General features: G+C 52.5%; 9 protein-coding genes across 9 annotated transcripts; 5 read left to right on the forward strand and 4 right to left on the reverse strand.

Annotated features, from left to right (window-relative positions):
• Positions 1-5,703: 5,703 nt before the first annotated feature.
• Positions 5,704-6,391, forward strand: N7443_005185 (histone deacetylase complex subunit SAP30 Sin3-binding domain-containing protein; the record flags this gene model as incomplete). The annotated part of the gene is made up of 2 exons (XM_056885241.1): positions 5,704-5,886; positions 5,990-6,391. 2 exons carry the CDS (start codon positions 5,704-5,706, stop codon positions 6,389-6,391), a joined length of 585 nt encoding a protein of 194 aa, XP_056743519.1.
• A 735-nt stretch (positions 6,392-7,126) lies between these two features.
• On the reverse strand, positions 7,127-10,234 carry bro1 (putative signal transduction protein BroA; the record flags this gene model as incomplete). The annotated part of the gene is made up of 4 exons (XM_056885242.1): positions 7,127-7,659; positions 7,718-8,255; positions 8,312-9,899; positions 9,957-10,234. 4 exons carry the CDS (start codon positions 10,232-10,234, stop codon positions 7,127-7,129), a joined length of 2,937 nt encoding a protein of 978 aa, XP_056743520.1.
• A 576-nt stretch (positions 10,235-10,810) lies between these two features.
• N7443_005187 (putative mitochondrial DnaJ chaperone (Mdj1)) lies at positions 10,811-12,565 on the reverse strand (the record flags this gene model as incomplete). The annotated part of the gene is made up of 3 exons (XM_056885243.1): positions 10,811-10,991; positions 11,045-12,306; positions 12,368-12,565. 3 exons carry the CDS (start codon positions 12,563-12,565, stop codon positions 10,811-10,813), a joined length of 1,641 nt encoding a protein of 546 aa, XP_056743521.1.
• A 434-nt stretch (positions 12,566-12,999) lies between these two features.
• On the forward strand, positions 13,000-16,427 carry N7443_005188 (endopeptidase La; the record flags this gene model as incomplete). Its single annotated transcript, XM_056885244.1, has 3 exons — positions 13,000-15,940; positions 16,000-16,217; positions 16,272-16,427. 3 exons carry the CDS (start codon positions 13,000-13,002, stop codon positions 16,425-16,427), a joined length of 3,315 nt encoding a protein of 1,104 aa, XP_056743522.1.
• An 826-nt stretch (positions 16,428-17,253) lies between these two features.
• N7443_005189 (protein kinase family protein) lies at positions 17,254-19,947 on the forward strand (the record flags this gene model as incomplete). The annotated part of the gene is made up of 1 exon (XM_056885245.1): positions 17,254-19,947. One exon carries the CDS (start codon positions 17,254-17,256, stop codon positions 19,945-19,947), a length of 2,694 nt encoding a protein of 897 aa, XP_056743523.1.
• Positions 19,948-20,451: 504 nt separating this feature from the next.
• On the reverse strand, positions 20,452-21,902 carry N7443_005190 (CobW family GTP-binding protein; the record flags this gene model as incomplete). The annotated part of the gene is made up of 6 exons (XM_056885246.1): positions 20,452-20,805; positions 20,859-21,369; positions 21,423-21,519; positions 21,570-21,581; positions 21,639-21,722; positions 21,779-21,902. 6 exons carry the CDS (start codon positions 21,900-21,902, stop codon positions 20,452-20,454), a joined length of 1,182 nt encoding a protein of 393 aa, XP_056743524.1.
• Positions 21,903-22,221: 319 nt separating this feature from the next.
• N7443_005191 (Mob1 family protein) lies at positions 22,222-23,797 on the forward strand (the record flags this gene model as incomplete). Its single annotated transcript, XM_056885247.1, has 2 exons — positions 22,222-22,446; positions 22,496-23,797. 2 exons carry the CDS (start codon positions 22,222-22,224, stop codon positions 23,795-23,797), a joined length of 1,527 nt encoding a protein of 508 aa, XP_056743525.1.
• A 737-nt stretch (positions 23,798-24,534) lies between these two features.
• On the forward strand, positions 24,535-25,144 carry N7443_005192 (HIT family protein; the record flags this gene model as incomplete). Its single annotated transcript, XM_056885248.1, has 2 exons — positions 24,535-24,594; positions 24,647-25,144. The coding sequence occupies 2 exons, from the start codon at positions 24,535-24,537 to the stop codon at positions 25,142-25,144; spliced, it is 558 nt and encodes a 185-aa protein (XP_056743526.1).
• A 239-nt stretch (positions 25,145-25,383) lies between these two features.
• On the reverse strand, positions 25,384-26,072 carry N7443_005193 (HD domain-containing protein; the record flags this gene model as incomplete). Its single annotated transcript, XM_056885249.1, has 2 exons — positions 25,384-25,985; positions 26,036-26,072. 2 exons carry the CDS (start codon positions 26,070-26,072, stop codon positions 25,384-25,386), a joined length of 639 nt encoding a protein of 212 aa, XP_056743527.1.
• Positions 26,073-26,263: the final 191 nt, after the last annotated feature.

Consider the following 26,263-nt stretch of genomic DNA (forward strand, 5'->3'; position numbering starts at 1 on the left):
TATGCGAGGCGCAAAGGGGGAGGAAGAGAAGAATCTGGAGATGACGATCTGGGGAGCAGGAGATGATAAAGAGAACGGAAGGGGGGGGGGAGGGAAAGATGTATAAGGAATGGAGGGGAAAAATGGAGGAAGGGAGAAATCGGGGAGAAGGGGGCGCTTCGGGATCGAACACTTTGGGGGAAAAAGTCAGAAAATCGGCCAAAAAAAAAAAAAATAGAAAATAGAAAAAATCAAAAAATAGAAAAAGAAAAAAGGGAAAAAGAAAAAAATCCCAAAAAGACTTATCGGATCGTAACAAGGTTGGGCTACGGTGTGGGGGAGAAGGAGACCGGGGGGCGAAATTAGGAAAGGGAAAAGAGAAAAAAAAAAAAAAAAAAAAAAAAAGGGAAAACTCTGAGAAAGGAAAAGGAAGAAAAAAAAAAAAAGGACAACGTGCGGTAGATCGACTTGCCTGTTGCAGCGATGGAGAATGCCCGAACTCCCCTATACAACTCTTCTTTAAACCATTACCGCTGATTCTAGTCATTGCAAATTCCCATCCTATCGATTCTACCTAGATTATAAGGTACATCCTGATATTAATCATGGCATAATTGCCCCGAATTGACAGGAGGGTTACGTACTCTGGGTGTGGGGACCAGGGCTAGTTCCGACGCTACGCAGGTCCTCTGATTATCTCATAGTTTGCTGAAGAACCCCGTGTGGCGTGACTTACCGGTGCGTGGACATTGTACGGTCACTCTCACACATCCGGCTATCGCGCGTCTGGAGAAAGCTGGGGACTGTTTCCTTATCTCCCCCCTCAAGATGCATGATAAACCATGATGGCATGAGCCAGTAATGAGGGAAAGGTTATCTTCTATGTATTACCCCAGGGTCATCCCCCGGTGACGCCAGAGTCAAATCATCGATGATGTCGACACATGATAGACTGATCGGAGCATGATGGAGTCATGAGCCCGATCGTACAGGTGAGATCGCACGAAAATGAGCCGGGTCACATTGGAATCGTTCGACCATGGGAGCTTCAAACCAGGGTAGCTGATAACGAGGGTGAAAATACCCCGGATTCTCTTGGGACTGAGAACTGCGGACTAAGGATTGAGGGCTGAGGACTGAGGGCTTAAGACCCATGTTCAGAATGGACTGATAGGCGCGAATGCAGCCAATTGTTACCATGGTCGAGAGCGAAGATGCAAGGCCAGGGATGATAAGTGTTGTGGCACAGGTTCATGCCCCCGGGAAGGCAGCCGTAATCACGGTCCAACTTCGGGGCACCCCGTGGAGGTTTAGCCCCAAGCCACCAGAAACAGCCCCCGCGCCTCCAAGCCATCAGGATAAAGAAAGATACGCCTAGTCGGCATGCTCCTCCCGTTTTTCCGTCCACTCGGACATGGTCCATGTGACGGCTATCGATAGCCTGACTGGTCTAAACCTGTTGACACCGATCGACCCTTGATCGTTCCCCCCAGTTCGAGATCCGCGGGCGGTGGGCAACCTGCATATAGCCGTGCCCCTTTAGTGGTAGATCTTAAGACTGAAAATACTGTAGGTTGCAATCGAGGTCTCAGATGAGCTGATGAGCTGTCTCGCAGCTCTTTTTTCTCTTGCTCTCTTTCTCTCTCTCTCTCTCTCTCTCTCTGTCTCTCTCTTTCTCCGGGATTCAATTCGGCCGAGCCCGTGGGTCCGGAGAAACACCCCATCCCCCAGGTTGCGACACTACACGAGCCCACAAATATCTTTTTCCGGGCGATAAGAGCTCAAGATGAGAGAGCCGAGTCGAATGCCAGGGTACTTTTGGCCGAGGGAGACTCCACCGTGCAGATTCCGTGCCGGACGCGGACACTGCCTTCTCCACGGGGAATGGCGCAATCACCCTGGAGAAATTCCGGATTCGGCGCCTCGATCTGCAGGGGGGTGGGAAGAACATCCCATCGACACGTCCGCTTCCAGTAATTACCCGCTTTTTGCCGAGTTGGATGAAACGGCTCTATGAAACTGATCTTTTGTTCGCTACTTTTCTCGCTGCTTACCCTAGGTGTGGTGGTTTCAGCCGAAGCCGGCTCCCGTTGCCTCGTCTTACTTTCCTTTCTTTCCTTTGTTTTTCTTCCCCTGCAAAGTTTTTCCAGAGATCCGCCCCACGATCGCATGGATCGACACCGCTCTCCACCTACTATTGCAGGGCGTGGGGGGCCGGTGTTGTCTTCAATTGCCGACTAGGGCTATTTCTCGCGTTAATCAGGCTATTATCTATTCCCGCCGAGATGATCGTCAAGGTTTGGAGAGATGTCCCCATTGATCGTCATTTCCAACTTTGATGACTCAAAGATACGACTACCCCGCAATCTCCCATATCGTACAGTAGTCCTCCTGTCCCTTGGATCGCTCGATATGGTGAATTGGCATGATCCTCTCGGAAATGGCTATCAGGTCCGACATCGCTGATGTCGAAGGCGTCAGAGATTGCGCACCCCGATTATCACGCCATCCGGGGAATACCAAACTTCAGACTTGACTTTCTTTCCCGGGTGCGGCGGATATTATCTCCTACGACCACGCGCCAAGTTCCGCAGGATCAGGAAAATGAGCAAAAACGAGCAGAAGGGGGAAATGTATATCAAATCACGGTCCATGAACAGCAGCAATCTCCGGATCCCCGTTCTCCCCGACCTCCACCGTCCAAGGGGTCCTCCGTTCTTAGTCAAGTGGTTGCGTGTCGCCTACGCGATGGAAACAGTCACTCGCCTGGCCACGCCACCCCAGATCAACCCTGCATTAAATTAAAAGAAAATAGAATAAAAGAAAATCCTAGATGAGGTTGCTTCAGCTCAGCTCAGCTCGGAGCAAGCTGGGGCACCGCCGGCTCCAGAATCACTCGTTCTCGCATCGAACTTGGTCTGGACACATCAGCCAGCAGGCCCCTTGCGACAGCCATGACGTCGCCAGCTGGAGGCAACATGGAATGGAGGGGGGCAATGCCCGGGCTCGATTCGCAATCGACCTGCTGCCTGGGCACTGAAACCTGGAGCAAACGCCCCGGGCACACGAGCTCGAGTTGTTGGAGTGTAGCGGTGTCGGATACGATCGACGTGTTCCCTGATAGTTTTTATTACCAAAGTCCCAAGTCCCACCCATTCCCACTGTTGCATTTTTGGGTTAAAGTAAAGTAATTCTATAAGATAATACCAAGGTAACATCGGATGCGGGGAGATATGGAATCCGGGGTAGTGTGTTTTCGTATGTCGGGTCTAGCTACTGTATACAGCGGGGAGGCCATTAAGAGTAAGATCCAAGACTACCAAGCCGCCTGAGGCCCCTTTACCTAAGAACATAAGGCAGACTTCACCCACTCACTTGATTCTATGCACACGCACACCCCGAATGGTCCTCCAACGCCAAGGCGAGCGATCCACGATCCACAGCTTCTGGAACAGACTTTCTCCTCACCCAATGAGAGCCGCCAGGGGCCTCATGCTGATATCACTATCCCCAAGACGATGCGGGGCCGAAACTCCGGAGTTCCGCTTGGTTTGAGGGGGCAATTCCTGGAGATAAGGTCCTCCATTTGCCCAGAGAACGGAGTCCAAAGGCATCGAAAAGAGAGGGGAGGTGATTCCCATTACCTTTCCAGCTCTCGGTGAGGGCCAAATTGACTCCCCCCCCCCCCCACCTGAGAGAATTATCCCTTCCCCATATTCCCAAGTACGGTAAGACTAACCACCACTGGTCAGGATCGGGGAAAAAAGGGAAATGCCAGATCGAGGGGCTTATCACGATAAGCCCAATCTGGACACGTCGCTGCTCTCTGGCCACTCTTCCTTTCACGTGCTGCCTGTCATCCGGGGGACATGGGTGACCCCCAGATCCAGACCCCCGGAGATCTCACGAGCTTGGGGAGTTACAGTTTTCACATGTGAAGGCAAAGGGGGGAGCCCTTATCGCAGCCCTTGCCGGTTCACGTCATCTTTTTGTCTTTTTGTCATGTTGTCATGTTCCATTGAAGTGCACGGGGTTCCCAGACTATCACGTACTATCAGCCTCGGCTTCCGCCCGGCCTGAATACCCCCAAGATGACGCTCAAAATAGTGCTTCTTGCGAGCCGCGTCTACTCATCGAGTGCCTGATCGGCTGTCACCTGATGAGGCCCTGGCCAGCTTGACAGGTTTCTCTCGGCCCCCTGGACCCACGATGGATACCATCTAAGATAAGGCTATACCAAGCTAGATATACCGGCAGTCCCTATATTGACATGCGTCAACGCGCTAGCATCATCTTTTATGGGGATTGGGGATTCAAATATCGAGAGTTATGACGACACAGCTTCCTCGGCTAGACCGATTCTACTGCAGGTACCGTACACCGGCAGAGGTCCAGGCTTCGGGCAATCAGCCCATAGGGCTGGGGCAAAGGCGTGGAGAAAGAAAAATCAGCATGATCGGGAGAAGTCGGAGCTGGTGAGTTGCCAAATTGTGCCCTTGTCGCAGACTGCGGGGCTTAGTGTGGCTTTGCCAGGACTTGTCCCCACGACGATCTAGGAGGCGGGTGAGTCAGGAGTTAGGCACATTCCCTGGGTGGCCGCAGATCGTACGATCCCTGGAGCTCGAGGCGCATTCGAGTAACGGGGCAGATGAAAGAAAATTTCTGTTTCTCAACGGAGCAAATACTGTAAAAGTGCATTCAAATCAGCCCAAAGCGGATGTCCCGGTGAATGACCAAGTGTCGACGGCCATTGTCCGCGCCCTAAACCCCAAAGTGATTCCGTCTTCTGGAGCCGCGGGGCCCGACCTTCTCGGCCCAGGACTCGGCACGGCAATGCCGACTCGGCCTTGCGTGCTCCTGAGCCCGTCTCTCTTTGGTTCGCATTGGGGGGGGGGTTTTCCCTCTCTATCTCCACACTTTTTTTTTTTTTGTTGGAGGCGCCGTCGGTGACCCGCCGAGGTTCAGCCGCCGACATTCCTCCGAGGCTCGGATGTGGCAATTGTTGCCTCCCCGTGAAACTGGAGTATACAGGTCTGGGTTTTCAGGTCAAATGGGCAATACGGCCGAAGTGAGACTGACCCGTCATATCGTCACATCCTCACGTCGTCACGTCGTTTCTTCCGCATCGACTATATTATACTGTACGTTGGAAGCCCTAGGAGTAGACTCCAATACCCTTAGGTAAAACTGCCCCGGAGAAGTGCAGTGCCGGTGGTCCGACCGGTTGCGGTCCCGCAGACCCGACTTGCGGAGTGTCATGTTTTTTTTTCTCCCCCTTTGTGTCTTCTCCGCATGGAGCGGTGAAGCCCTCCAGGTCTATCTAGGGCAGGTCGTGGAAAAGTCTCATCCGGGTTCTCCGTACGGAGACAGTGAGTTCCCAATTGGGAAATCTCTTTGGCATCATCCAACTCATACTCTCAGGCCATATTGCAATTCCAATTCTTACTACAAAAACAAACTCCTTCAACAATAATGTATATCACATTGAATAATGATAGTCGCAATCTCGGAGCCATGTCCGGTCCCAAAAGCGGAAACTCCATTCTGCCATTTGCCTCCGCCTCGCAAGCGGAGAGAATGTCGAGTCTGCGCTGAGTCCAGCCCATAGCCTGCCCAAGATTGAACATAGGCATTGCTCTTTGGATTCATTCTCAAGACCCATTGACGCACGACCATCTTCTTCTTGCTTTTTTCTTTTCCCTCCCCGCTCTCCGCCAGCTAGCCATGGCTCCTCCGCGCCAGCGCACCGCCGCAATCGTGGACGACTCGAGGTCCGAAGCCTCCAGCGGCACGCGAGAGTATAAGAGCGCTGCGCCGAAGCGCAAGGCCGCCGTTACAGCCAAGGATAAAGCTTCAATAACCAGCGCGCCTGCTATGCACGATCACCAAGTCGACAATCAGCCAAGAGTATGTTAAGATCTTAGGGGGGCTCCGACAAAAACGTCATGTCACCTCCCAATAGCCTTGGACTCTTTCAAAGAGAAAGCATGCTCATACAGTTAAACTATAGGTCCCTTGGTCTGACCTCCCCCTCGATATCCTTCACGCCTACCGCCACGTCCACAAACTTCCCACCCCAAGCGCCTTCTCAAACGATTACTCCCGCGTCGTCCTCTCCCAAGGCGTCGGTCTCCGCTCCCCAACTGCCCTCGCTGCCCGCCGCGCCCAATCCTCCAAAGACCGCAGCGAGTGGAACACAGCCTCGGGCTCACAGACCGAGTCCTCCGTTGACGACGCCAGTCTGCGTCGCATTATCGGACAGGATCGTGTGAGCAAAGACCAGTTTGCACTTGTTGTCCGAAGGCATTTCAATAGTGCTGGGCTCTCGGAGCAGGAGACTATTGCTCGGTTTCTTTATACAGTGCGCGAGGAGAGGAGGGGTCGTCAGTTCCGGTTGAGGTTTCAGCCTTAAGATTGATTGCGGCTCTTATGGTTGTGTCTGACCGGAGTTTTTGTTCAGTCAGAACGATTTCAACTCCTGGATGTACTGTAGCCTCTGAACTTTTCAATTGGTTATAGTATAGGGATTGGAGTTGAGTGACTGAGCGGATAGCTTTGGTTTTTTGTTGTCGGAGCACACCGGCTGTGCTCGTGTTGCTCTCTGTCCTCTCGTCTCTTCTTGTTTTATCTAAAGATACCCATCGGCGTTCTATGTTCGGGTGGTGCTTTGCGGTTGGCCTGCAGACTGTCTGTATTCATGTATGTATACATTTCTCGATGTCGGCGTTCTGGAGATTAAGCTATCTATATGGCCTTTTGATCCGGTCTCTCGTTAAACGGGACGAGTTGTCTTACCAATGGATGGTTTTACTATCCCAACATTCGATTATCGCTTTCGTCAACTAGTGGTTCTTTCGTAGTGATATATTGATCTCGTGTTTGAATGGTGTATGTAGTTTGGAACGCTGCATGGAATTGCGGATGGATACCCCCACTGGTATATCTTGGCATTCACCACAATAACTTCCAAGGTTAAAGGAACAGCATAACTACCCAGTAGCTTGAAGCTGACGTCCACTCCATGGATCCTGTCTGAAGACTAAAAGCTCAACAACGAGGCCGCGTAAATACAAAAGTGATATCAAAAACAAACGCCGAGATGGTATGCCCCGCCATTTTCCCCACCTATCACGTCTACCAACTGTGTTCATTTCCACGCATTGAGACCAGCCCACGGGTCATTAGACGCAGATGGTGGCTGCTGCGACTGCGAGGGTGTCTTGCTGTGTCCGTATGGTGGTCTTGCCTGCGCATAACCCCCAGGTCCAGAGGGGTACGGGCCGCTGGCTGAGGGTGGGTATTGGGTTTGCTGCGGGCGCGGGGGTGGCGGGGGAGGAATGTAGCCCTGCGGAGCCATGTAGTGTGATGGTTGAGTACTAACGGCCGAGGAAGGAGCTGGGCTGGCGCTGGGGTAGCCGCTATATGGCGTTGGTGTCTGGGAAAAGTATTGCTGGTTTGGCGGTGGAGAGACCGGGGTTTGGTAGGGGTATGCCATGGGGTTATAACCTTCTGACAACGGAGCAGCTGCACCTTGCTGGAAGGGCTGAGCAGGATTGTAGCCCGGAGCACCTCCCATATACTGGCCATAAGGCGCTGGGGAATGTGACAGTGGAACTGCTCCCGGCATGCTGGGCGGATAGCGGGGTGACATCTTCGGTTCAGGGCCAACGGCTCCATACACTGGGGCCTGAACAGGAGGTGGGGGGGGACTTGATCTTGGAAGGAGGCGCAATAGAACCCGTGGAAGGTGAACTAGAAGATGGCTTCGGTTCTGTGGACAGGCGCTCCATCAACTGGCGGAGCTTCTCTCGTTCAAGGTCTTCCTGGTCCGAGACACCAACGGCCTTGTCGCGCTCAATCTGGCTCAGAAGCTGTGCGCCTTCGGACCGACGGTTGCCGATGAAGGTCTCCACGTTTTTCCTCATGCTGTCGACATTGTCACCCATGTCATTATAAAACTTCCGTGCCTGAGAGACGCCCATGGTGAGGCCATTGAATGCCTCATACACCTTCTTGTATCGAGCCATCACCGCATTTCTCTGCCGCGTGATACCTTCATACTTGGATTGTTCGGACTGAACACGCTTGTCCTGGAGCAGGTCGCCGTATGTCTTGGTCAGTTCCTTCATCAAGGATGACTGCTTGTGATTGGCCTGCAGAAGTCTGTTCTGGTGCGGCCGGAATTTCTCCAATTCGGCTTCGAAGAGCTGACTTTCTTGGCCAGTAATCGACTTTTTGTTTAAGATCAACACGTTAGAGATGTCATCATTGTGAACCTGGAAATTGGTCAGTTTTGTGTACGTAGTATATGACGCTGGAGAATCAGGCTCACCTTGTCTTTGAGGTCTTTCAGCACGTTAGATCGCTCGCGTTTGACGAGATTGAGTTTCTTTAAGATCTCCTCCACCTTGTTGATCTGATCTGACACAGAGATACCGCCCTCGTCATAGACATCGTCTAGCAGGCTACCCTCCGCGGGACTGGCAACTCCATTCTTGCCCTTGCCTTGCTTGGACCCAACCTTGATCATGGCTCGTTGGAAAAGAATGTCCGCTTCATCGGTTTCCCCAGCAGAACGCATCTGGTCAAAGTCCGACTCGTATTGCCGGAATGTGGCGGAAAGCTGAGTATCGCTTGCACTAGCCTCTGCGATGGTATCACGGTATGTTCGAATATCTCCCCGGAGTGTCGTATTAAGGCGGCCACTGGGTTGCTGGCTCCAATCGCCCCCATATTTGGATCGCATCTTCTCGCAGACGCTCTCTTCCATGTCTAGTTGCTTAGAGCATTGATCCAGGTGGGATTGTACCTCTGCTTTGCGCTCCTGTAGCTCGTCAAATGCCCTGTTGAATGGTTTGTGACCACCAAGCTCCGAGCACCAGCGGCGGAACTCTTCATCAACCGTCATATCCTGGTCCATTCCACCCTTTAAGATGTTGAGGCTACCTGGCAGCTTTAAATAATCCAGGCTAGCGGCCATCTCACCGTTTGCTGTCTCGACCTTTTCGGTCTCTGCACGAACCAATTTGGCCTTCTCCTCATCGTATAGACTGGCAGTCTCTGTGACAGACATGGGGACGAGCTTTTGGAAAATATCTGGGCCGATAATCCGTTGAATATCCTGTCCTTGGTAGAGCTCGCTGACTGGAATCGCCTTTGCGGCAGGCATCTTGGCAACTGGTGACAAACCCGCCTCATTGGGGACCGGCTGGTGGTAAATGAAGTCATTATCCTTTATCATCGTGGCAAGCTTGGACTGCACATTCGCTTGATTGTGTTTGATAAGTTCCACCAGAGCGGGACCGGCCTCAGCTGTCAGATTTGAGGTTGCAGGAGCTGATGAGGGGAATGACTTGCCCCAACCGAGGGCAGTGTTGGCCTGCTTATCAGCCAACTGCAGTCGCGCAATGGCAACGCCGTGAGATCCGCTCTCATCATCCGCAAGAGCCTGGAAGTAGGACGCTACTGAGCCCATGTGAGCTGCCTTTGCCTGCACCACAACAGACCACACTTTGTCGAAAACGCCCTTGCTGGCAAAGTCTTGCATTGTCTCCGCTCCCTGAGAATATAGATAGGCGGCCTGGCCCGCCAGCTTGGCCAAGAACCCAGGCTTCTTCGCATCGGCCATTTGCTTCTCCAGGAAGACCTCCTGGGCCTGCGCGAGGGTAACATGGATCAATGTTTTGACTGTGTCTCGGTTTAGGTCAGTAGAGGGCGCGTGAAGGAAGTTCTCATTGATATATGTAAACATTCCAGCCGACGCTTGGAAGGAGTGGTAGGCTGTCTTAACTCCAGTGTCTTCGGCACGGTTTTGGTTGGCAGCATGGCAGGAGAGGACAGCAGAGATGTTGAAGATGATGGAGGCTTTCTCGTATGCGAGGGAGTACTGCGAGGTCGGTTTATGAGTGAATGCATCATACCTGTATAAGTCTAGTCAGAGTTCAGTCCAATTCAGTTGATATATGACTCGACCATACCATGTGAAGGAGATCTTGATATGGTTCTCATCAACCGGGAACCGCAGGTCCAACAGCTCCAGCTGGCCATAATAGCGATAGAGCAGATCGCGACCGGTAGCGCTATCCTTTCCGGCGCCTCTCATATCCTGCCGGAGGCGGTTGAGGGTGACACATTCTTGATTGTAGGTTTCAGGGTCCTCGCCGTAAGTCTGCCGGATGTAATCTTTGAGGGGTTGAATCCAATCAATTTCGTTGGTTTGCTTCAGCGGACACGACAGCATCGGTGACTGAACCATGATGAGACGATCGTCAGGAGCAGGAAGCTCCCATCCACAATCCTATAAAAGAGAGGCGCGAGCGCAGGGATGAGGTCGGAGTGCGTTGAGGGGATCGGGATCGAGGCTGTGGGGTAACGTAGGGCGGAAAGTCGGCGCCTGATGGTTGATCACCAATGACGTCGGTCTAGTCGAGTCGCGAAGTCTGAAGCAATGAATTGAAGATGATTCAAGAGGGAAACGAGGGAAACGTCGGGAGTGACGGGAGGAAGGAGGAGGGGTCGAGCTGGAAAGGTGACGGAGTGGGATGTGATGCTCTGACGTTACTCTTCAGCGGGCGCCAACACAACAACACTTATACAATTTACCCTTCTATCATTTACCTCCCATGGAATGTGTACACTTATATTCTGTAAACACAATTATGATTTTTCTTTTCTATGGAAGTTGAGAGCTTCAGGATAAACCTAGCATAGTAATACAGGTGCCTGCCTCTTCCCCAAGGCAGAACAGGTCCCAATCTCGCCGGCGCTATGATGAAGACATTGAAGTAGATAAAACCCAGATGATATACAGTACATGGAGATTTACATAGATTTAGGGTTTCTTGGACTCCTTGCTGGCGTCACCCTTATCCTGGCCAGCGTCCTCGGTGTCCTTGGTATCCTTCGCCTCGGGCTTGGAAGAGTCACCGTTCTTGTCGGTCAGCTTGTGCCAGACGGACTTAAGGAAGCCTTCATTCTTAAGGCTTTCACCGTTAGAATCGGAACTTGGAGGGCTAAATAAATGTATCAGTATTGTTGAAGGTACCTGAATATCAATGTGGCTTACCTGTCCTTGGTAAAGTTCATTGTTCGACGGGCGGTCTTATCACCCATCTCATCAGCAAGGACCTCCAAGATTGTCCGCTGGTTACCAGTCAGGTACTTAGGCATGGCGACCTTGAATTCGACCCTCAGGTCACCCGTGGGGCTGAAGCGTCCGCGACCACCAAGCTTCTTCATGCCCATTCCAGACAGAGTGATCCGATCACCAGTGCCGGTACCAGTGGCCACCTTGACCTTGACTTCATTGTCAAGAGTCGGGATGGTCACTTCACCACCAAGCAGGGCGGTAGTGAGGGGAATAGTAGCTGTGTAAAGAACGTCGGATCCGTTACGGGTGAAACGGGAATCAGGAGCGACTCTGATCGTAACATAGAGGTCACCCTTCTGGGTGCGGGCTCCAGATGGGGCGGCAGTTCCAGTAGGAGGCGCATCACCTTCTCCAGTGACTCTCATGCGCATGCCGTCTTCAACACCCGCGGGGATGTCCACCTTAATAATCTTCTTTTCTCGAACCACACCGTTTCCGTGGCAGGGACCACACTCGGACCCGCGAGGAACGGTCATACCGGCACCACCGCAGGCATCGCACGTCGCGGCAACTTGGAAACCACCCTGCATGATGTGAACCCGAGTTCCAGTACCATTGCAAGTTCGGCACTGGGATTTTTTCGTGCCCTCCTTCATGCCGTCACCTTTGCAGGTACCGCACTGCACCAAAGGCGTGATGACAATTTCCGAAGATGTACCCTTGGCGGCATCCATAAAAGAGATGCTGCTCTGCACTTCGATATCCTCACCCACGAAGATTTGCTCCTGGAACGGGTTGCGTCGGCCGCGGGGGCCACGACGAGCACCTCCGGCAAACGCGCCGAACAGATCTTCAAAGTTGATGTCGCCGAAGCCTTGTCCTCCGAATCCGCCTCCGCCTCCGCCTCCACCAAATCCACCACCGAATCCGTGGAAGCCACCTGCACCGGCGAAAGGATTGCCTCCGGCGTTCGGGTCGAAGCCGCCATTTTGATCGAACGCAGCTGAGCCGTATCGATCGTAGTTCTCGCGCTTCTTGGTATCGGAGAGCAAGTCGTAGGCTGTCTGAGCTTCGGTGAATTTATTTTTGGCCGCTGGGTCCTTGTTGGTGTCGGGGTGATATTTCTTGGCCATGCCGTAGTAGGCCTTCTTGATGTCACCGGCGGATGCACCTTTGTCGACACCGAGAACTTTGTAGGGATCAGGAATTGCTGAGAGAGGGGAAGTAGTGTGGAAGATCTATGAAGAGACAATTGTCAGTGACATTGAAATATACAGACCAGTATGGAAAGCTACCTACCCTGACCGACGGACCAACGGGGGTCTTCTTCTTGTAAACACCTTCCCGCAGACGTCTAGCAGGAGAAGCAGAGGCAGGCGCATGATAACCTCGTTTCTGTCCCGAAGAGCAGATACTCGTCTGCGCGGAACATTGCTGCGTCCGCAGCAGGCGCGCGGGGATAGCCGCGGCCTTGGGGAATGCTGCGGATGGGTTCATTGATCGTAATATCCGGGCAGTGGTTGTATGGTTATCGTCGTGATCGAAGCCGCGCGCCGGCGAGGGGTGGTAAAGTAATGGAATAAAGGAGGGAAAGACTGGAAAACAGTAGTACGGGAAAAGTCTATAAGAAAGCCAATGGAATCGTTCTGCCACTTGCCTTCGCGCAGAATTCGAGATGCTTCGGCAGTGAACCTTCCCTCGGACAAAATGGTTAATCCGTTGCCGATACAGCCTGCTTACAGAGCACTTGCGAGTGGTCCGACTACGGACCTTAGCTACTTTACCCACCACTTCAATCCGCCCATCTTTTCTCCTGGAGGTGTGCGAACACGCTGTTCGAGCTTCTATTACAATCCTCCATCTGTCTCCTTCTCCCGCATTTGAACCCTTCCAGTCCCGAACTCGCCACAACCTAGAGGTCCTCAAGTAGCATGCTCCGCGGCCAGACCCTCCCCTGGAGAGCTGCGCTCCACCAAACACCTCGGCCTTTACTTCGTCGGCCATTCCTAGCTTCGCCACGGAATAATGCGATCATCCGCTCAGCATTAAGCGCGACCCGAGTCGGTCGCGTGCTTCCCTCTGCTCCCCGCACGTTCTCCTCAAGCTCCATTCAACGGAAAGAGAAACCCCCACCTGAGGATCCAAAGGACGAGCCGGAACAGAAGAATGAAGATACACAGCAGGAGGACAAGGAAGCGGAGCGAACCCCTGACACCCGGAAGAAGCAGTCAGACCAGACCGGCCCCACACGGCGAAGGGAACGGTCGTCCGGGGAGAAGGAACAACGAGCATTAGAAGAGGAAGCCAAAAAGGAAGCGAAGGAACCAGAAGAAAAGACTGACTCGAATCAACCATCCCCCATCCCGCCTAGCAGTAGCTCGGCCGATTCAAAGCCCAGTGCGGCAAGCAGCGGTGGAAATGGTGGCAATGACGACAGTGGGAAGAAGGGAAAGAAAGGCTCTGGAGACAAAGCTCTCCAGAAACCAGCTGTCCCGGATGTATACCCCCAGGTGATGGCGATCCCCATTGCGAAGCGACCGCTGTTCCCCGGATTCTACAAAGCGATTACAATCCGAGACCCGAGTGTTGCTGTTGCGATCCAGGACATGATGAAGCGGGGTCAGCCGTATGTAGGTGCATTTTTGTTCAAGGATGAAAATGCCGACGGTGATGTGATTGAAAACTTGGATGACGTGTATGATACTGGAGTTTTCGCCCAAATCACGGCCGCATACCCCCTTCGCGGCGAGTCCAGCGGTGTGACAGCCGTGCTCTACCCCCACCGGCGCATCAAGATCTCGTCACTTCTGCCTCCTAATGAAGCCAGTAAGTCTGGAACCACCGAGACCAACGAAGACAAGACCACCGAGAAGCGAGGGGACGTCGTGGCCAGCTTTGAAGAAGGTGCACCTGAGAATGCGCCCAAGGACCACTATGAACCCACTTCTTTCCTCAAGAAATACCCGGTCAGCTTGGTCAATGTGGAGAACTTGACCGAGGAGCCTTACGACAAGAAAAATGGTATCATTCGGGCAGTGACCAGCGAGATTGTGAATGTCTGCAAGGAAATCGCTACATTGAATCCCTTGTTCCGTGACCAGATCTCGGCTTTCTATACCGACCAGTTTCCCGGAAACCTCAGTGATGAGCCCGCCAAGCTTGCTGACTTTGCTGCCGCCGTTTCGGCCGGCGAGCTTCATGAGATGCAAGAAGTACTCGAGACCATGAATATCGAGGAACGTCTCCCTAAGGCACTTGTGGTTTTGAAGAAGGAGTTGATGAACGCCCAGCTACAGTCTAAGATTACCAAGGATGTGGAAGCCAAGATCCAGAAGCGCCAGCGTGAATACTGGCTAATGGAACAAATGAAGGGTATCAAGCGAGAGCTTGGTATTGAGTCTGACGGCAAGGATAAGTTGGTGGAGAAGTTCAAGGAGAAGGCCGAGAAGCTAGCCATGCCCGAAGCTGTCAAGAAGGTCTTTGAAGAGGAGATCAACAAACTGGCTCACTTGGAGCCCGCTGCCTCTGAGTTCAATGTTACTCGCAACTACCTGGACTGGTTGACTCAGATCCCCTGGGGTCAAAAGAGCGTGGAGAACTTCGGTATCAAGAACGCGGTCAGCGTCCTTGATGAAGATCACTATGGACTGAAGGATGTGAAAGATCGGATTCTTGAGTTCATTGCCGTTGGCAAGCTCCGTGGCACTGTGGAAGGCAAGATTCTTTGCCTTGTTGGTCCCCCTGGTGTGGGTAAAACTAGTATTGGCAAGTCAGTGGCTCGTGCCTTGGACCGCCAGTACTACCGCTTCTCCGTCGGTGGTTTAACCGATGTTGCGGAGATTAAGGGTCACCGTCGAACCTACGTCGGTGCTCTTCCTGGCCGTATCATTCAAGCTCTGAAGAAGTGCCAGACCGAGAACCCTCTGATTCTGATTGACGAGGTTGACAAGATTGGCCGTGGTCACCAGGGCGATCCGTCTTCTGCCTTGCTGGAGCTTCTCGACCCTGAGCAAAACTCCTCTTTCTTGGACCACTACATGGATGTTCCGGTGGATCTGTCGAAGGTCCTCTTTGTCTGCACTGCCAATGTCACTGACACCATTCCTCGTCCTTTGCTGGATCGTATGGAGCTGATCGAACTCTCTGGCTATGTGGCTGATGAGAAGATGGCGATTGCCCAGCGATACTTGGCCCCGGCTGCCCGAGAACTTACTGGCCTGAAGGACGTTGATGTGAACCTCAATGAGGATGCCATCGAGGAGTTGATTAAGTCTTACTGCCGGGAGAGTGGTGTCCGCAACCTGAAGAAGCAGATTGAGAAGGTGTACCGGAAAGCGGCTTTCAAGATCGTCCAGGACATCGGCGAAGATGTGTTATCGGAGGAGGCTGCGCTCACCGACGAAGGCAAGGCTGCTCAAGAGCAATCTAAGGAACATGAGTCCTCTGACCCTGCTGAGGCTCCTCTCGAGCCGGAGAAGTCCACCACCGAGACCCCTCGATTGGCGCTCAAGGTCCCCGAGAGCGTGCACCTCAGCATCGGCAAAGAAAATCTGAAGGACTATGTTGGGCCTCCCGTTTTCACCGCCGACCGCCTGTACGACCGGTTCCCGCCCGGTGTCACCATGGGTCTTGCTTGGACTAGCATGGGTGGCGCTGCGCTCTACGTGGAGTGTATCCTGGAGAACGCCCTGAACCACCAGTCACGGCCGGGTCTGGATATCACCGGTAACCTGCAAAACGTTATGAAGGAGTCCACGCACATTGCCTACTCGTTCGCCAAGTCCGTCATGGCGCGACAGTTCCCTGAGAACACGTTCTTTGAGAAGGCCAAGGTCCACCTGCACTGCCCCGAGGGTGCTGTTCCTAAGGATGGTATGTTTGCACCATGCTTCACCTTTAATATCTTTAATTGCTAACCTTTCTCGAATTAGGTCCTTCGGCTGGTATCACCATGGCTAGCGCCTTGCTGTCCCTGGCGCTGAACCACTCGCTCGACCCGACCATTGCCATGACGGGAGAACTGACGGTTACGGGTAAAGTTCTTCGCATCGGAGGCTTGAGAGAGAAGACTGTGGCTGCTCGTCGAGCTGGCGCGACCAAGGTCATCTTCCCAGCGGACAACACATCTGACTGGCTTGAGTTGCCTGAGGTGAGTCACCAAGAGTCATGTGCACGCTTTTAGAAACAGACTAACATCAGGCAGAACATCAAGAAGGGCATCGAAGGCCACCCGGTCAGCTGGTACTCGGAAGTCTTCGACCTGTTGTTCCCCGATCTCGACCACGATAGCGCCCGCAAGGTTTGGCAGAAGGCGCTTACCAAGCCTAAGAAGGGCGAGGCCGAGGCTGATGACGAGTAACATGTTTTTTCTTCTTCCAAGGGCTGTGGTATGTATGTGGTTCTACTGTATAGTTGCGTGATGTAATTTCTGGGATGTACATGGAGTCAGTGTCATTGTGACACGGAATGCATGGACTGGAGTTTTAAGTTAGACTTGATTTTTCAATGGAGATCTCTCTCCAGCATCAAAGTAAATAAATAACTCCACTCTCAAGTGCCTAGTGTATAGTAGTCTTCCATCGGTCTCATGCAGGTGTAGTTCTGTAGATCCAGTTGGTCCAGAAGTCCCCGTTGAGCCTCTCCCCAATCAGGCACGACGTCAGGCCGCAACGCATCGTTAAAAAAAAAAATCATCTGTGCGCGATGAATCATATCCTATATTTTATTTATCTCTTCATCCCTTTCTCAAAGGGTAGGGCATTTTCTGACTGATCTCCTGCACAGTGCTTTTGCGCCGTTCTGTGAGACATTGAGACCTTGCAGTGGGATTAACGCACCGCGTCTACTATTTCATTTTCCCGCTTTGATCTCCTATCAAGAAAGCGATCGGTCCTCTACGACGAAGAAAAAAAATATCTTGACCGACATCTCCGCACCGCCTTTTCCTCGTCACAGACCAAGTCCCCAGCCTCGCCCATTGCAACCCGACGTTGTGTGACTCTTGAATGTTGACTTCGAGCCCTTTCCTCCTTACCAAGGGTCATCCGTGAGTTGAAACAGGGAGAAAGGATAAACCTGGTATCCCAGGGATTAATATCACTGATCGCGAGCCCCTCGAAGCGGCCAAACTCTTATGGCTGGAGGTTTGGCCAGTGGGGTGATCGAGTCGTTCCCGAACGAACCGTATGGCCATCTCCCTCGCCAACAGCTCCTGTACCCCGACGCGGCTGGGTCTACCTATTGAAGAAAAGGGGCAAAAACAGAGCATGTGGCATCGATTGGGGCTTCGACGATGGCTGGGCCGCGAAGATCGAGACTTGGGACGAGATGACTCCCCCCACGATAACGACCGTGATTCTTCCCTCAACTCATCCAAACCCGACAAAATAACCCGTCGTCTCTCGCGTCGAGTCGGTGTCGGTCTTCCTCGTTCTACTACCTTTACACGCCGTAATTCCGAATCTCGCGATCGCCTGGCGCCCCTAGAGCCCGAGCACCGCCGTGCTCATTCGGTCGACCGCCCGCTAAGTGCCCAAAGAACGAGGTCTCCACCGCCAAACGTGGACCCACGACTCTCCGCGCCAGAGGTTCAGTGGCTCGGCCCGCTCGCTACCACGGTCGACGAAGTCCTGAACACCGCGTACGAGAATGAAAACGAACTCCACTGGGATCCTAATCCCGACGTGACCCCCGAAGCCCCTGAAGAGCCCCCGGTGCCGGCGCCGGCGCCTGACACACTCGAGATGGATTTGGAACGGCGATGGATCCTCAATTTAAGCATGCACTTCCGAGATCGATCGGAGCGAGAGAAGTTCTTCGTGACCTATGCGGAAAGCCCGACTCGATGGCGGCGTGTGACGATATCTTGTGATTACCGAGACGCGCCGCCCGATTCGCTCGAGCAGGACCTGAAGGAGCTGCGATACCAACGCGACAAGTGCGCCCGCATTTACGAGTCGATCCGTGAATCACTCCCTGAAATTCAATTCTACGATACCGTGACAAATCTGAAAGTCGAAACACGCGATGGCCGCCTACACGTTCATGTCACAGAGGACGTGAACGAAACAATACCCTACCCTCCCATCTCGAGCATTGGACATTTAAGGGGCGCCCGATGCGTCCCGGAGCATTTCCTGCATTTCGAATCTCATTTGTCAGGGTTTGTTTACAAGGTTCGGCTGGGTGGAAAGGCCTTTATCAAGAAGGAAATTCCGGGCCCCGATACCGTTGACGAGTTCCTTTATGAGATCAATGCCCTCCATGCTCTCAATGGTGCGCCCAATGTTATCAGTGTGGAGGGGATTGTCGTCGATGAGCGTCAGGAGAAGGTCAAGGGATTGTTGATCAGCTACGCCGAGCAAGGTGCGCTGGTCGACATCTTGTATGAGCAGCGTGGGGAAATCTCCTTCGAAAGACGAGAGGTATGGGCGAAACAGATAGTCCAGGGGCTGTGTGAGATTCACGAGTCGGGCTATGTCCAAGGCGATTTCACTTTATCGAATATCGTGGTGGACGCAGACGACAACGCTTCGATCATCGACATCAATCGCAGGGGCTGCCCTGTGGGCTGGGAACCACCGGAGATTGCTGCGAAGATTGAAAGCAACCAGCGCATCTCCATGTATATTGGAGTCAAGACGGACCTTTATCAGCTCGGAATGACGCTCTGGGCTTTGGCTATGGAGGAGGACGAACCAGAAAGACAACATCGGCCTTTGCTTTTGGGTGATGTGGATGTGCCTGATTATTACCGACGAATTGTTGATATCTGCCTCAGCCCGACTCCTCGACATCGACTGTCTGCGAAAGAACTCCTTTCATTCTTCCCTCCGGATCTTCTTTCGAGACAAATGTACCCGGTGAACCGTATCCGAGAACTGCCCTACAGCAATCTCCCTCCTCTTGTTACGAAAAGCAGCAGGGCCAGTCCTCCAATTGTAAGAGAGACCCCCAACCACATTACCTCCCAGGACTCGTTCGAGAAGTATACACACGCACATCGCGACCCTTCACCACATCACTATTTCGACGGCCATGATCAAGCGAAGCGATCAACTCCAACACTTGCAGGATCCAATACTGGAGTCAGGTTTCCTTCTGGGCATTCTTCAACCTCCACTTTGAACCACGAGCCTCACAATAGCGCTGGATGTTGGGACTCCGCCGGATCTCCAGATGATCTCACGCCTGCAGTCCTTGTGGAAAGCACAGTGCAGAATGCCGTCCCACCTGTATGGGCTAACACGATGAGCAATGGTCCCGTTTCTCACGAGCCCGAGGAACCGACAGTTTCGGAAGAGTCTGTCAGGTTCGACAAGAGCGAAGTTGGAGATGCGCCATACTCTATTAGCCATCATATACCACCTGCGCCTGCCTCTGAGCAACCCTCAATCGACTCTTGCAGCCCGCCTCGATACAGCGAATCAATTCTACAAATCCCTTTTCTGGAGGAACGAGTCCCTGAACCCATCCAAGAGACTGCCTTGACTGAGCCACAGACAAACAAACCTTCACCTTCACCTCCACCTTCACCTTCACAGTCATCGCCATCCCTCCTCCTCTCAATGCTTCCAATCAACCCCGCCTTCAACACCTCGCGGCCTAGCTCTTATCCTAGTGCAAGAGGCGCCAATGCATTTTCAAAACGGCCTCAATCCAGCCACTCCAGACTCTCCTCCTTCCTTTCCGAGTCTCTTCTACCAATCAATCCTGCTTTCCTCTCTCGGTCCAGACCTTTCTCTACGGATGCGGCGAAAGACATCACCCCATCTTCCGACCGACCCAAGTCAAACCATGCCAGACTCAATTCCTTCCTCACCGAATCTCTCCTGCCCATCAATCCCGCCTTTAAAGAAAGATTCTCCCGCCGTACCTAAGGCTCCGTCTTGCTTCCAGCGAAGGCTTTATAAAGCCAACCCAACCCCAGATCATTTTTTTTCGAATGGCCCTATCTAGGGCCACATGCTCGATACCCTCTTTGTTTCTCGCTTGTATAGTTCACCCTTTGTCGTTGCCGCGTTCCAGCACAGCTCTTCAGGCATCTGCACCGATGGCGCATGACGGCGAACTCTTGGCGTCTTAAAAAGTCTTTGCATTCTCTGGTGGATTTGATCGTACTTTCTGATTTTAATGCCTCGTCTTTTTCTTGCGCTCTATATTATGTGTCCTCTTTCCGAATGGGAGGTTTCTTGTTCGGCGTTATTGAGATGTTTGATTGTATTTTGTTCGATTTGCTCTCCCTCTCTTTTGGCTTATATAGCTGTATTATTTTTCCATTGATTGATTACCTACAATGCAACTCTCCGAAGTACATCGGTATACCCTCAGGCGTCTAGACTGATACTATGTTGATGTCAATCTTGATGATATTTTTCTTCAGTCTACATCCGTACATAAGACTCGAAGCTCTTCCTCCATGGGTCTACACTCAGTCCCAAACCTCGGCCAATTAGAACGATTTTGCACTGAACCTCCTTCTCGCCCTTCTGCCATGGATCCGAGTCCCGAATCTCGAAGACATCTCGCACAGCTTGGATGATCTTGGTTGACCCATCTTCAAAGTAAATGATACCCTTCAATCGGTGGATCTCGAAATCTGTCGGATGAGACTCGGACGGCGACTTGGGACATTCAGGAAGTACCGAGTCCCAAAGCACTGACTGAAGCCATTCGTCGATTTTGGGAACCTTCGAGGCAGAAATTGGAGACGTCAAGATAGCAGAAGTAGAAATAGCCTATGAAATGAGTCAGTCTAAATCTAACTTTTGAAACCCCCGTATGAACTCACTGGATCAATATGGCTATGTCCTTTCTCACTAAAGTCCATATCTGCTAACTGATCATACGCATGCAAATCAAGCACCACGCCCTCGATCTGCGGTGTACGGCTATGATCTGTCTCATGAATCTTTGCAACGCTATTGATAGACGAGATTCGGTCCTTAACGGCGTCAAGCTCTTGCGCAGAGGCTAGATCCGTCTTGTTGAGAATGATCACATCAGCATGGGAAATCTGCATGTGCGCCATGGAGAGCACGGGGCCGGATCCGTGGTCGTGGTCGACATTGTGAGCCTCGGCTTTTTCCTCCGGGGCCGGTTCGTCGAGTAAGCGAATGATGTTCTTCGCGTCGACTAGTGTCACGATCCCGTCTAGGTAGATTGAGCTGCCTAGACCTTCGTCCATCCAGAAGACTGGGGCGATGTTGCCTGGGTCTGCGAGGCCGGTGGTTTCTAGCAGGATGTAGTCGAATGTACCGCGACGTTCCATAAGGGATTCCAGGGCCATGACACCTGAGTCTCTATCAAGATTGTTAAAATGTGAGGTTTTATCTACAATGAGAGTGGTATGTACTTCACTGAGCAACAGATACATCCATTGCCAACTTCCATCCACTCGGTGACTTCTTGGCCGCCCTCGTTTACTGTCAAGGGCTTTTCGATGTCCGATGCTTTGAAATGTTAGATGGAGAAGGGTCATCATATCTCATCAAAATCTTACAGTCACCGAATTCTATAGATTTTATTAGTAGGATTTTCCAAGTTGGCCTATTTTCATCCGGGTACAAACCGTTCATGATCACAGCAATCTTCTTCCCATGTTTCTCTGTCAGGATGTAGTTCAACAGGGTGGTTTTTCCCGCTCCCAAATATCCTGGATTGGATAGTCAGTTCGCATCTCATAGCCACTTGATTCTCACTCTTCTATACCTGTAACAAGGGTGATAGGAACTCGGGGCGTCTGTTCCTCCTCTATAGAGGCTGGCTGCTCCGGTACCTCGGACACATCGATCAGCTCCGGAGGCGCATCATCATCGTCAAAATTGGACGACATGGTTTCACCGATCACAAATGTTGCAGAATCAAACAGACAGGCCACTTCATCTGCAAAGCAGAACTCGGGGCGTAGATGCGGATGACGTTGTATTACCCAGATGGGATGCTTAGGGCTTAGGGCACCTGGCGGTCATTTGTTGCTGCTTATCTGCGAAGCTCGAGTCAAGCTTCAGTGACGATGCTCTCCCTGCTCTTCTCCATCTAATCCATTTTCGAGGGCGCGGAGTTCCCTTCCACTCATTTGATACTCCCGGTTTCCCTCGTTTCACTTCCCGCCTCTCCAAGTACCCAACTACGACCCCCTTTGTTTACGCGCCATGACTGCGGGTGTCTCTCCGTCTAGCTCCCCGCGACTTCCCAGTCCACCTCCCTTTACAGAAGTCCAGATCGGGCCTCAGTCGCCTTCCGTTGGCGAGTCGTCTGGCAAAGATGCAGAGCTGTTCCTAAGCGCGGGCGAGGACGATGGGTCGACGCGCAGGATTCGACCGGGCACCAAGACTGCTGACATGGCATTCGGGCCGCCGCTGATTCCTTTGTCGCAGGTATGTACAAGATCTACTGTGGTACTCTTCGATGAACTAACAGTCGCAGCTCGACTCTCCTTTCCAACTACAGGAGCATCTCAAGGCTTTGTACAATCACTTCACCAAACCTGAAGGATCAGACACGATCATCCCGATCAACCGCGAAGTCGCGCTTCAGCTTGCCGAGCCCCCCGAGGGTGTTGACCGATCATTATGGCTCTATGAGCTGTGCCGCTTCCTCACGATGAAAGTGAACAACCTCATCGTCGCTTTCTTCGCCGAGAACCCCCCGTGCTCCGCGCAGACCTGCCCCGAGATGCGCGCATCCGAATGGCAGTATCTCTGCGCCGTGCATGACCCGCCCAAGTCGTGCTGTGCGATCGACTACTGCTGCCACACTCTTGACTGGGCAACGAATACCCTTACGTCGCCCAAGTACTTCCCCAGCCGGCTCACGCTAGGCTCCGATGCTGCCGGGGGCCCGCAAGCTAGCATGAGACATCTCACCAACATCTTCCGCCGACTGTATCGCATCTTTGCGCATGCCTGGTTCCAACATCGTGATGTATTCTGGGAAGTGGAAGGCCATGATGGACTGTATATTTTCTTTAAGACGGTTTGCGACCTGTTCAGTCTCATCCCGGAAGATAACTATACCATCCCTCTCGAGGCGGAAGGCCCGGATGCTGTACAGCCCGAGGACGACGAGCCGGTCGAGACCAAACGCCTGACGATCTTGCGCAAGGATAATGAAGATCCCTTCGCGGGCGGCGTGGAGGGCATGGATCCGTCTATCAGCACCGGTGCTACCACACGCCGTCACAAGCATAGTCCGTCAACTGGATCACGCGTCACGACGATTACAGAGAGCGCGGAAGACCCGGAGGAAGCTTTGCAATCTGCTGCCCCACTCCGGGAGGTCATGAAGGATTCGCCCGAAGCCCTGCTGGTGCCCCAGTCAGCCGAAAATGTCGAGGAGGTGCAAGAGACCTCTGCCCAAGTGGCCGATCCAGTTGCTGCAAAGGAAGCCACCGAGTCGACCGAGGCGGCTCCGGAGGTACAAGAAGAGGTCCCGGAAGAGGTGCAACAACCCGCTAATCCGCAGGCGGATTCAGAGGCAGCCAAGCCCGAAGAGGCTGAACCTCAAGATGGCGAGGATGTCAACACCGAAGAACCTACTGAGTCTACTGTCGAGGAGGCTACCAAAGAACCCACTGAGCCCACGAAGGATACCACGGAGGAAGCCACGGAGGGAACCACCGAGTCCGCCGACCCTGTCGAGAAAGCTCCGGAAAGTGAAGATGCTACTACCGACCAGGATTCCAAGGAATCCGAAGAACCGAAGCCGGAAGAAAAGACAGAATCCTAAGCTTCAGAGATCTGCCTTACTCCTTTTAATGTCTTGAACCCCCTGTTTATTTAGTGTGACGATGTTTTATTGTAATATAGCTCAGGGTGTTCTTCATGGTCAATGTCAATGATACCCATTCTCCTGACGCAGATACAAGTAGATATACTACACGGAGGCGAAAAGAAAAATTTGGACGATTCATCAGGCGTAAGAGTCTAAACATTACAACGGGATCAGAGTCATCATTAACTCCTTGGTTGGGCTAATACATCTTCATTACCCCGTCTAGACATCTTTCGCGATATAGTGGCTGTTGCCGAGATGCCCTGCAATGCCTCGAACTGTGAAACGTCTCGGTTTAAGTTACACTCTTTGAAGCTTCTGACAAAGTTTTAGTTGCACTGGTGAAAGAAATGCTCAATCAAATCCTATAATTCCTTTACTGCCTGAGGTGCCTGAGACAACACCGGGAATCCCTTCACCACTACATCGAGTAATGGATACGTATTGCTTGAGTTCGACTTCCTCATAAGTGTATCAAGCTCTAGTACGTGTACTCAGAGCATCTCATACATAAGCTAGAGTTACAAGAGGATCAATGTTGTCACTATATCAGTAGAAACGAGCACGCATCAAGCTCTGTAGTTAGTGTAGCCTATTTCCCCGAACTTGATAAGGGCTTATCGGGATCGACATCACCGAAACCTCGCCTTCCCCGAACCCGAGAACTACCTTCAATGTCCAACACATCAAATATGTCGGCGCTGAAAGGCGCCGCGCCAATTCACTTTGGCTCATTCCGCGTTAATTCTCAGGTATTTGATATACTGCCGTGAAGATGACACCCCAATTAACAAAGTACTTCAGGTCTTCCACCAAACACCACTCTCCTTCGCCCTCGTCAACCTCAAACCAATCCTCCCAGGGCACGTCCTCGTCTCCCCACGCCGCGTCGTCCCACGCATCGCAGATCTCACCACCACCGAAACAAGCGATCTCTTCCTCACAGTGCGCCGTGTGGGCCGAATGGTGGAGCGAGTATACGGCGCCTCGAGTCTGAACATCGCCGTTCAGGACGGCGTACATGCCGGACAGAGCGTGCCGCATGTCCACGCACATATCATTCCACGTAAAGCCGCGGATCTTGATCACCGCGGTGGGACCGATGCCGTGTATGATATGTTAGACGGAGAAGAAGGGGATGTCGGGAAGGCGTTTCGGGAAGGCGATGCTACAGATCGGCCAAAGACTAGGTCTCGATTTCCCGTGGTGGATAATGAGGGGCGCAAGCCACGTACTCCTGACGAGATGAGGGAGGAGGCTGAGATGCTGGCGCGTGAAATGGAGAAGGAGCCGGTGGATTGAGCGTTCCGCTTCCGCTTGGCGATTATAGACTGCATTATTACGCTTTACGCTGAAGTAGACGGACCATGCCAAGAACTGAATTTGTCTTATTCCCGAAAGACCATGTGCAGTCGTTCATCATCATGCATTGCAAGTCATCCTCTATGGTATTTAGGGGGACCCCGAAAGAAAAAGCACAGTAAACAAACGCCCAAAGTCAAGTGTAGTTGATGCGCACGCTTCCCAATTCCCCGACAACTTTACTTCAGGTTCGGGCGCTCCTTGACGACCTGCTCAGCCCAGACTTTAATCTCAGGCAACTGGACACGACTGGCGACACGCTCAAACTCGGAAAGATCGACCTTGTGGGTGCGCTCGTACTCGACCATTTGGAGCAGCAGCTCCATCTTATCGATATCGTGGACGAACTGCGCCTCAAGTGTAACATTATCCTCGTATTCCTGGAATACGTTCCTGACATCCTGGGCGGACAATGCCGCGCCGGGAACATTGCCTAGCAGAGTGGTGACGATATAGTCCATCGTATCAGCTTCGCGACGAGCCTTCTCTGCCTTGGTGATGTGCAGATCGACCGGAGTGATATCGCCGACAAGGGCCTCGGCCATGTCGTGAATGAGCGCCATCTTGGTGCAGTGGGGGATGTTGAGCTTGGAGGCCAGCTCTTGCGGGGCAAACATCGTCATGATCGACATGCGGTACATGTGGTCCGAGATCGACTCGCCATTAATACCGAAACGGCGCCAGCCTTCGCGCTTGGTCGTCTTGAGGCGCTCGATCAGGTGGAAGAAGGGAATCGGAGTAGTCGCGTTCTCCTCGGGCGGGTGCGGGAGGGTGGACAGCACTGTATAGGCTGATTAGCTGGGATCCTGATGGATTCAATGTACTACCAACCAGTGTGCGGGGTCCAGGAAGCGTTTTCCGATCCCATGTCTGCGATGAGTGGAGAGGTAATGCAAATAATGAAGCGGAAAACAGGAGAGAAGAAGGGGAAAGAAAGAAACAAAGCGGGACCCAAACGGCGGGACCCAGAGAACTGATAGGCGCCACAAACAGTGCAAAACCCCCTTATCGGTTGTTGACGCTCGACTAGTTACTAAACTACGGCAACTATTCGCTACA

This window comes from Penicillium atrosanguineum (assembly GCF_028827265.1).
Source record: "Penicillium atrosanguineum strain IBT 20685 chromosome Unknown utg000003l_segment0_segment0, whole genome shotgun sequence".
NCBI classification, from domain to species: Eukaryota; Fungi; Ascomycota; class Eurotiomycetes; order Eurotiales; family Aspergillaceae; genus Penicillium; species Penicillium atrosanguineum.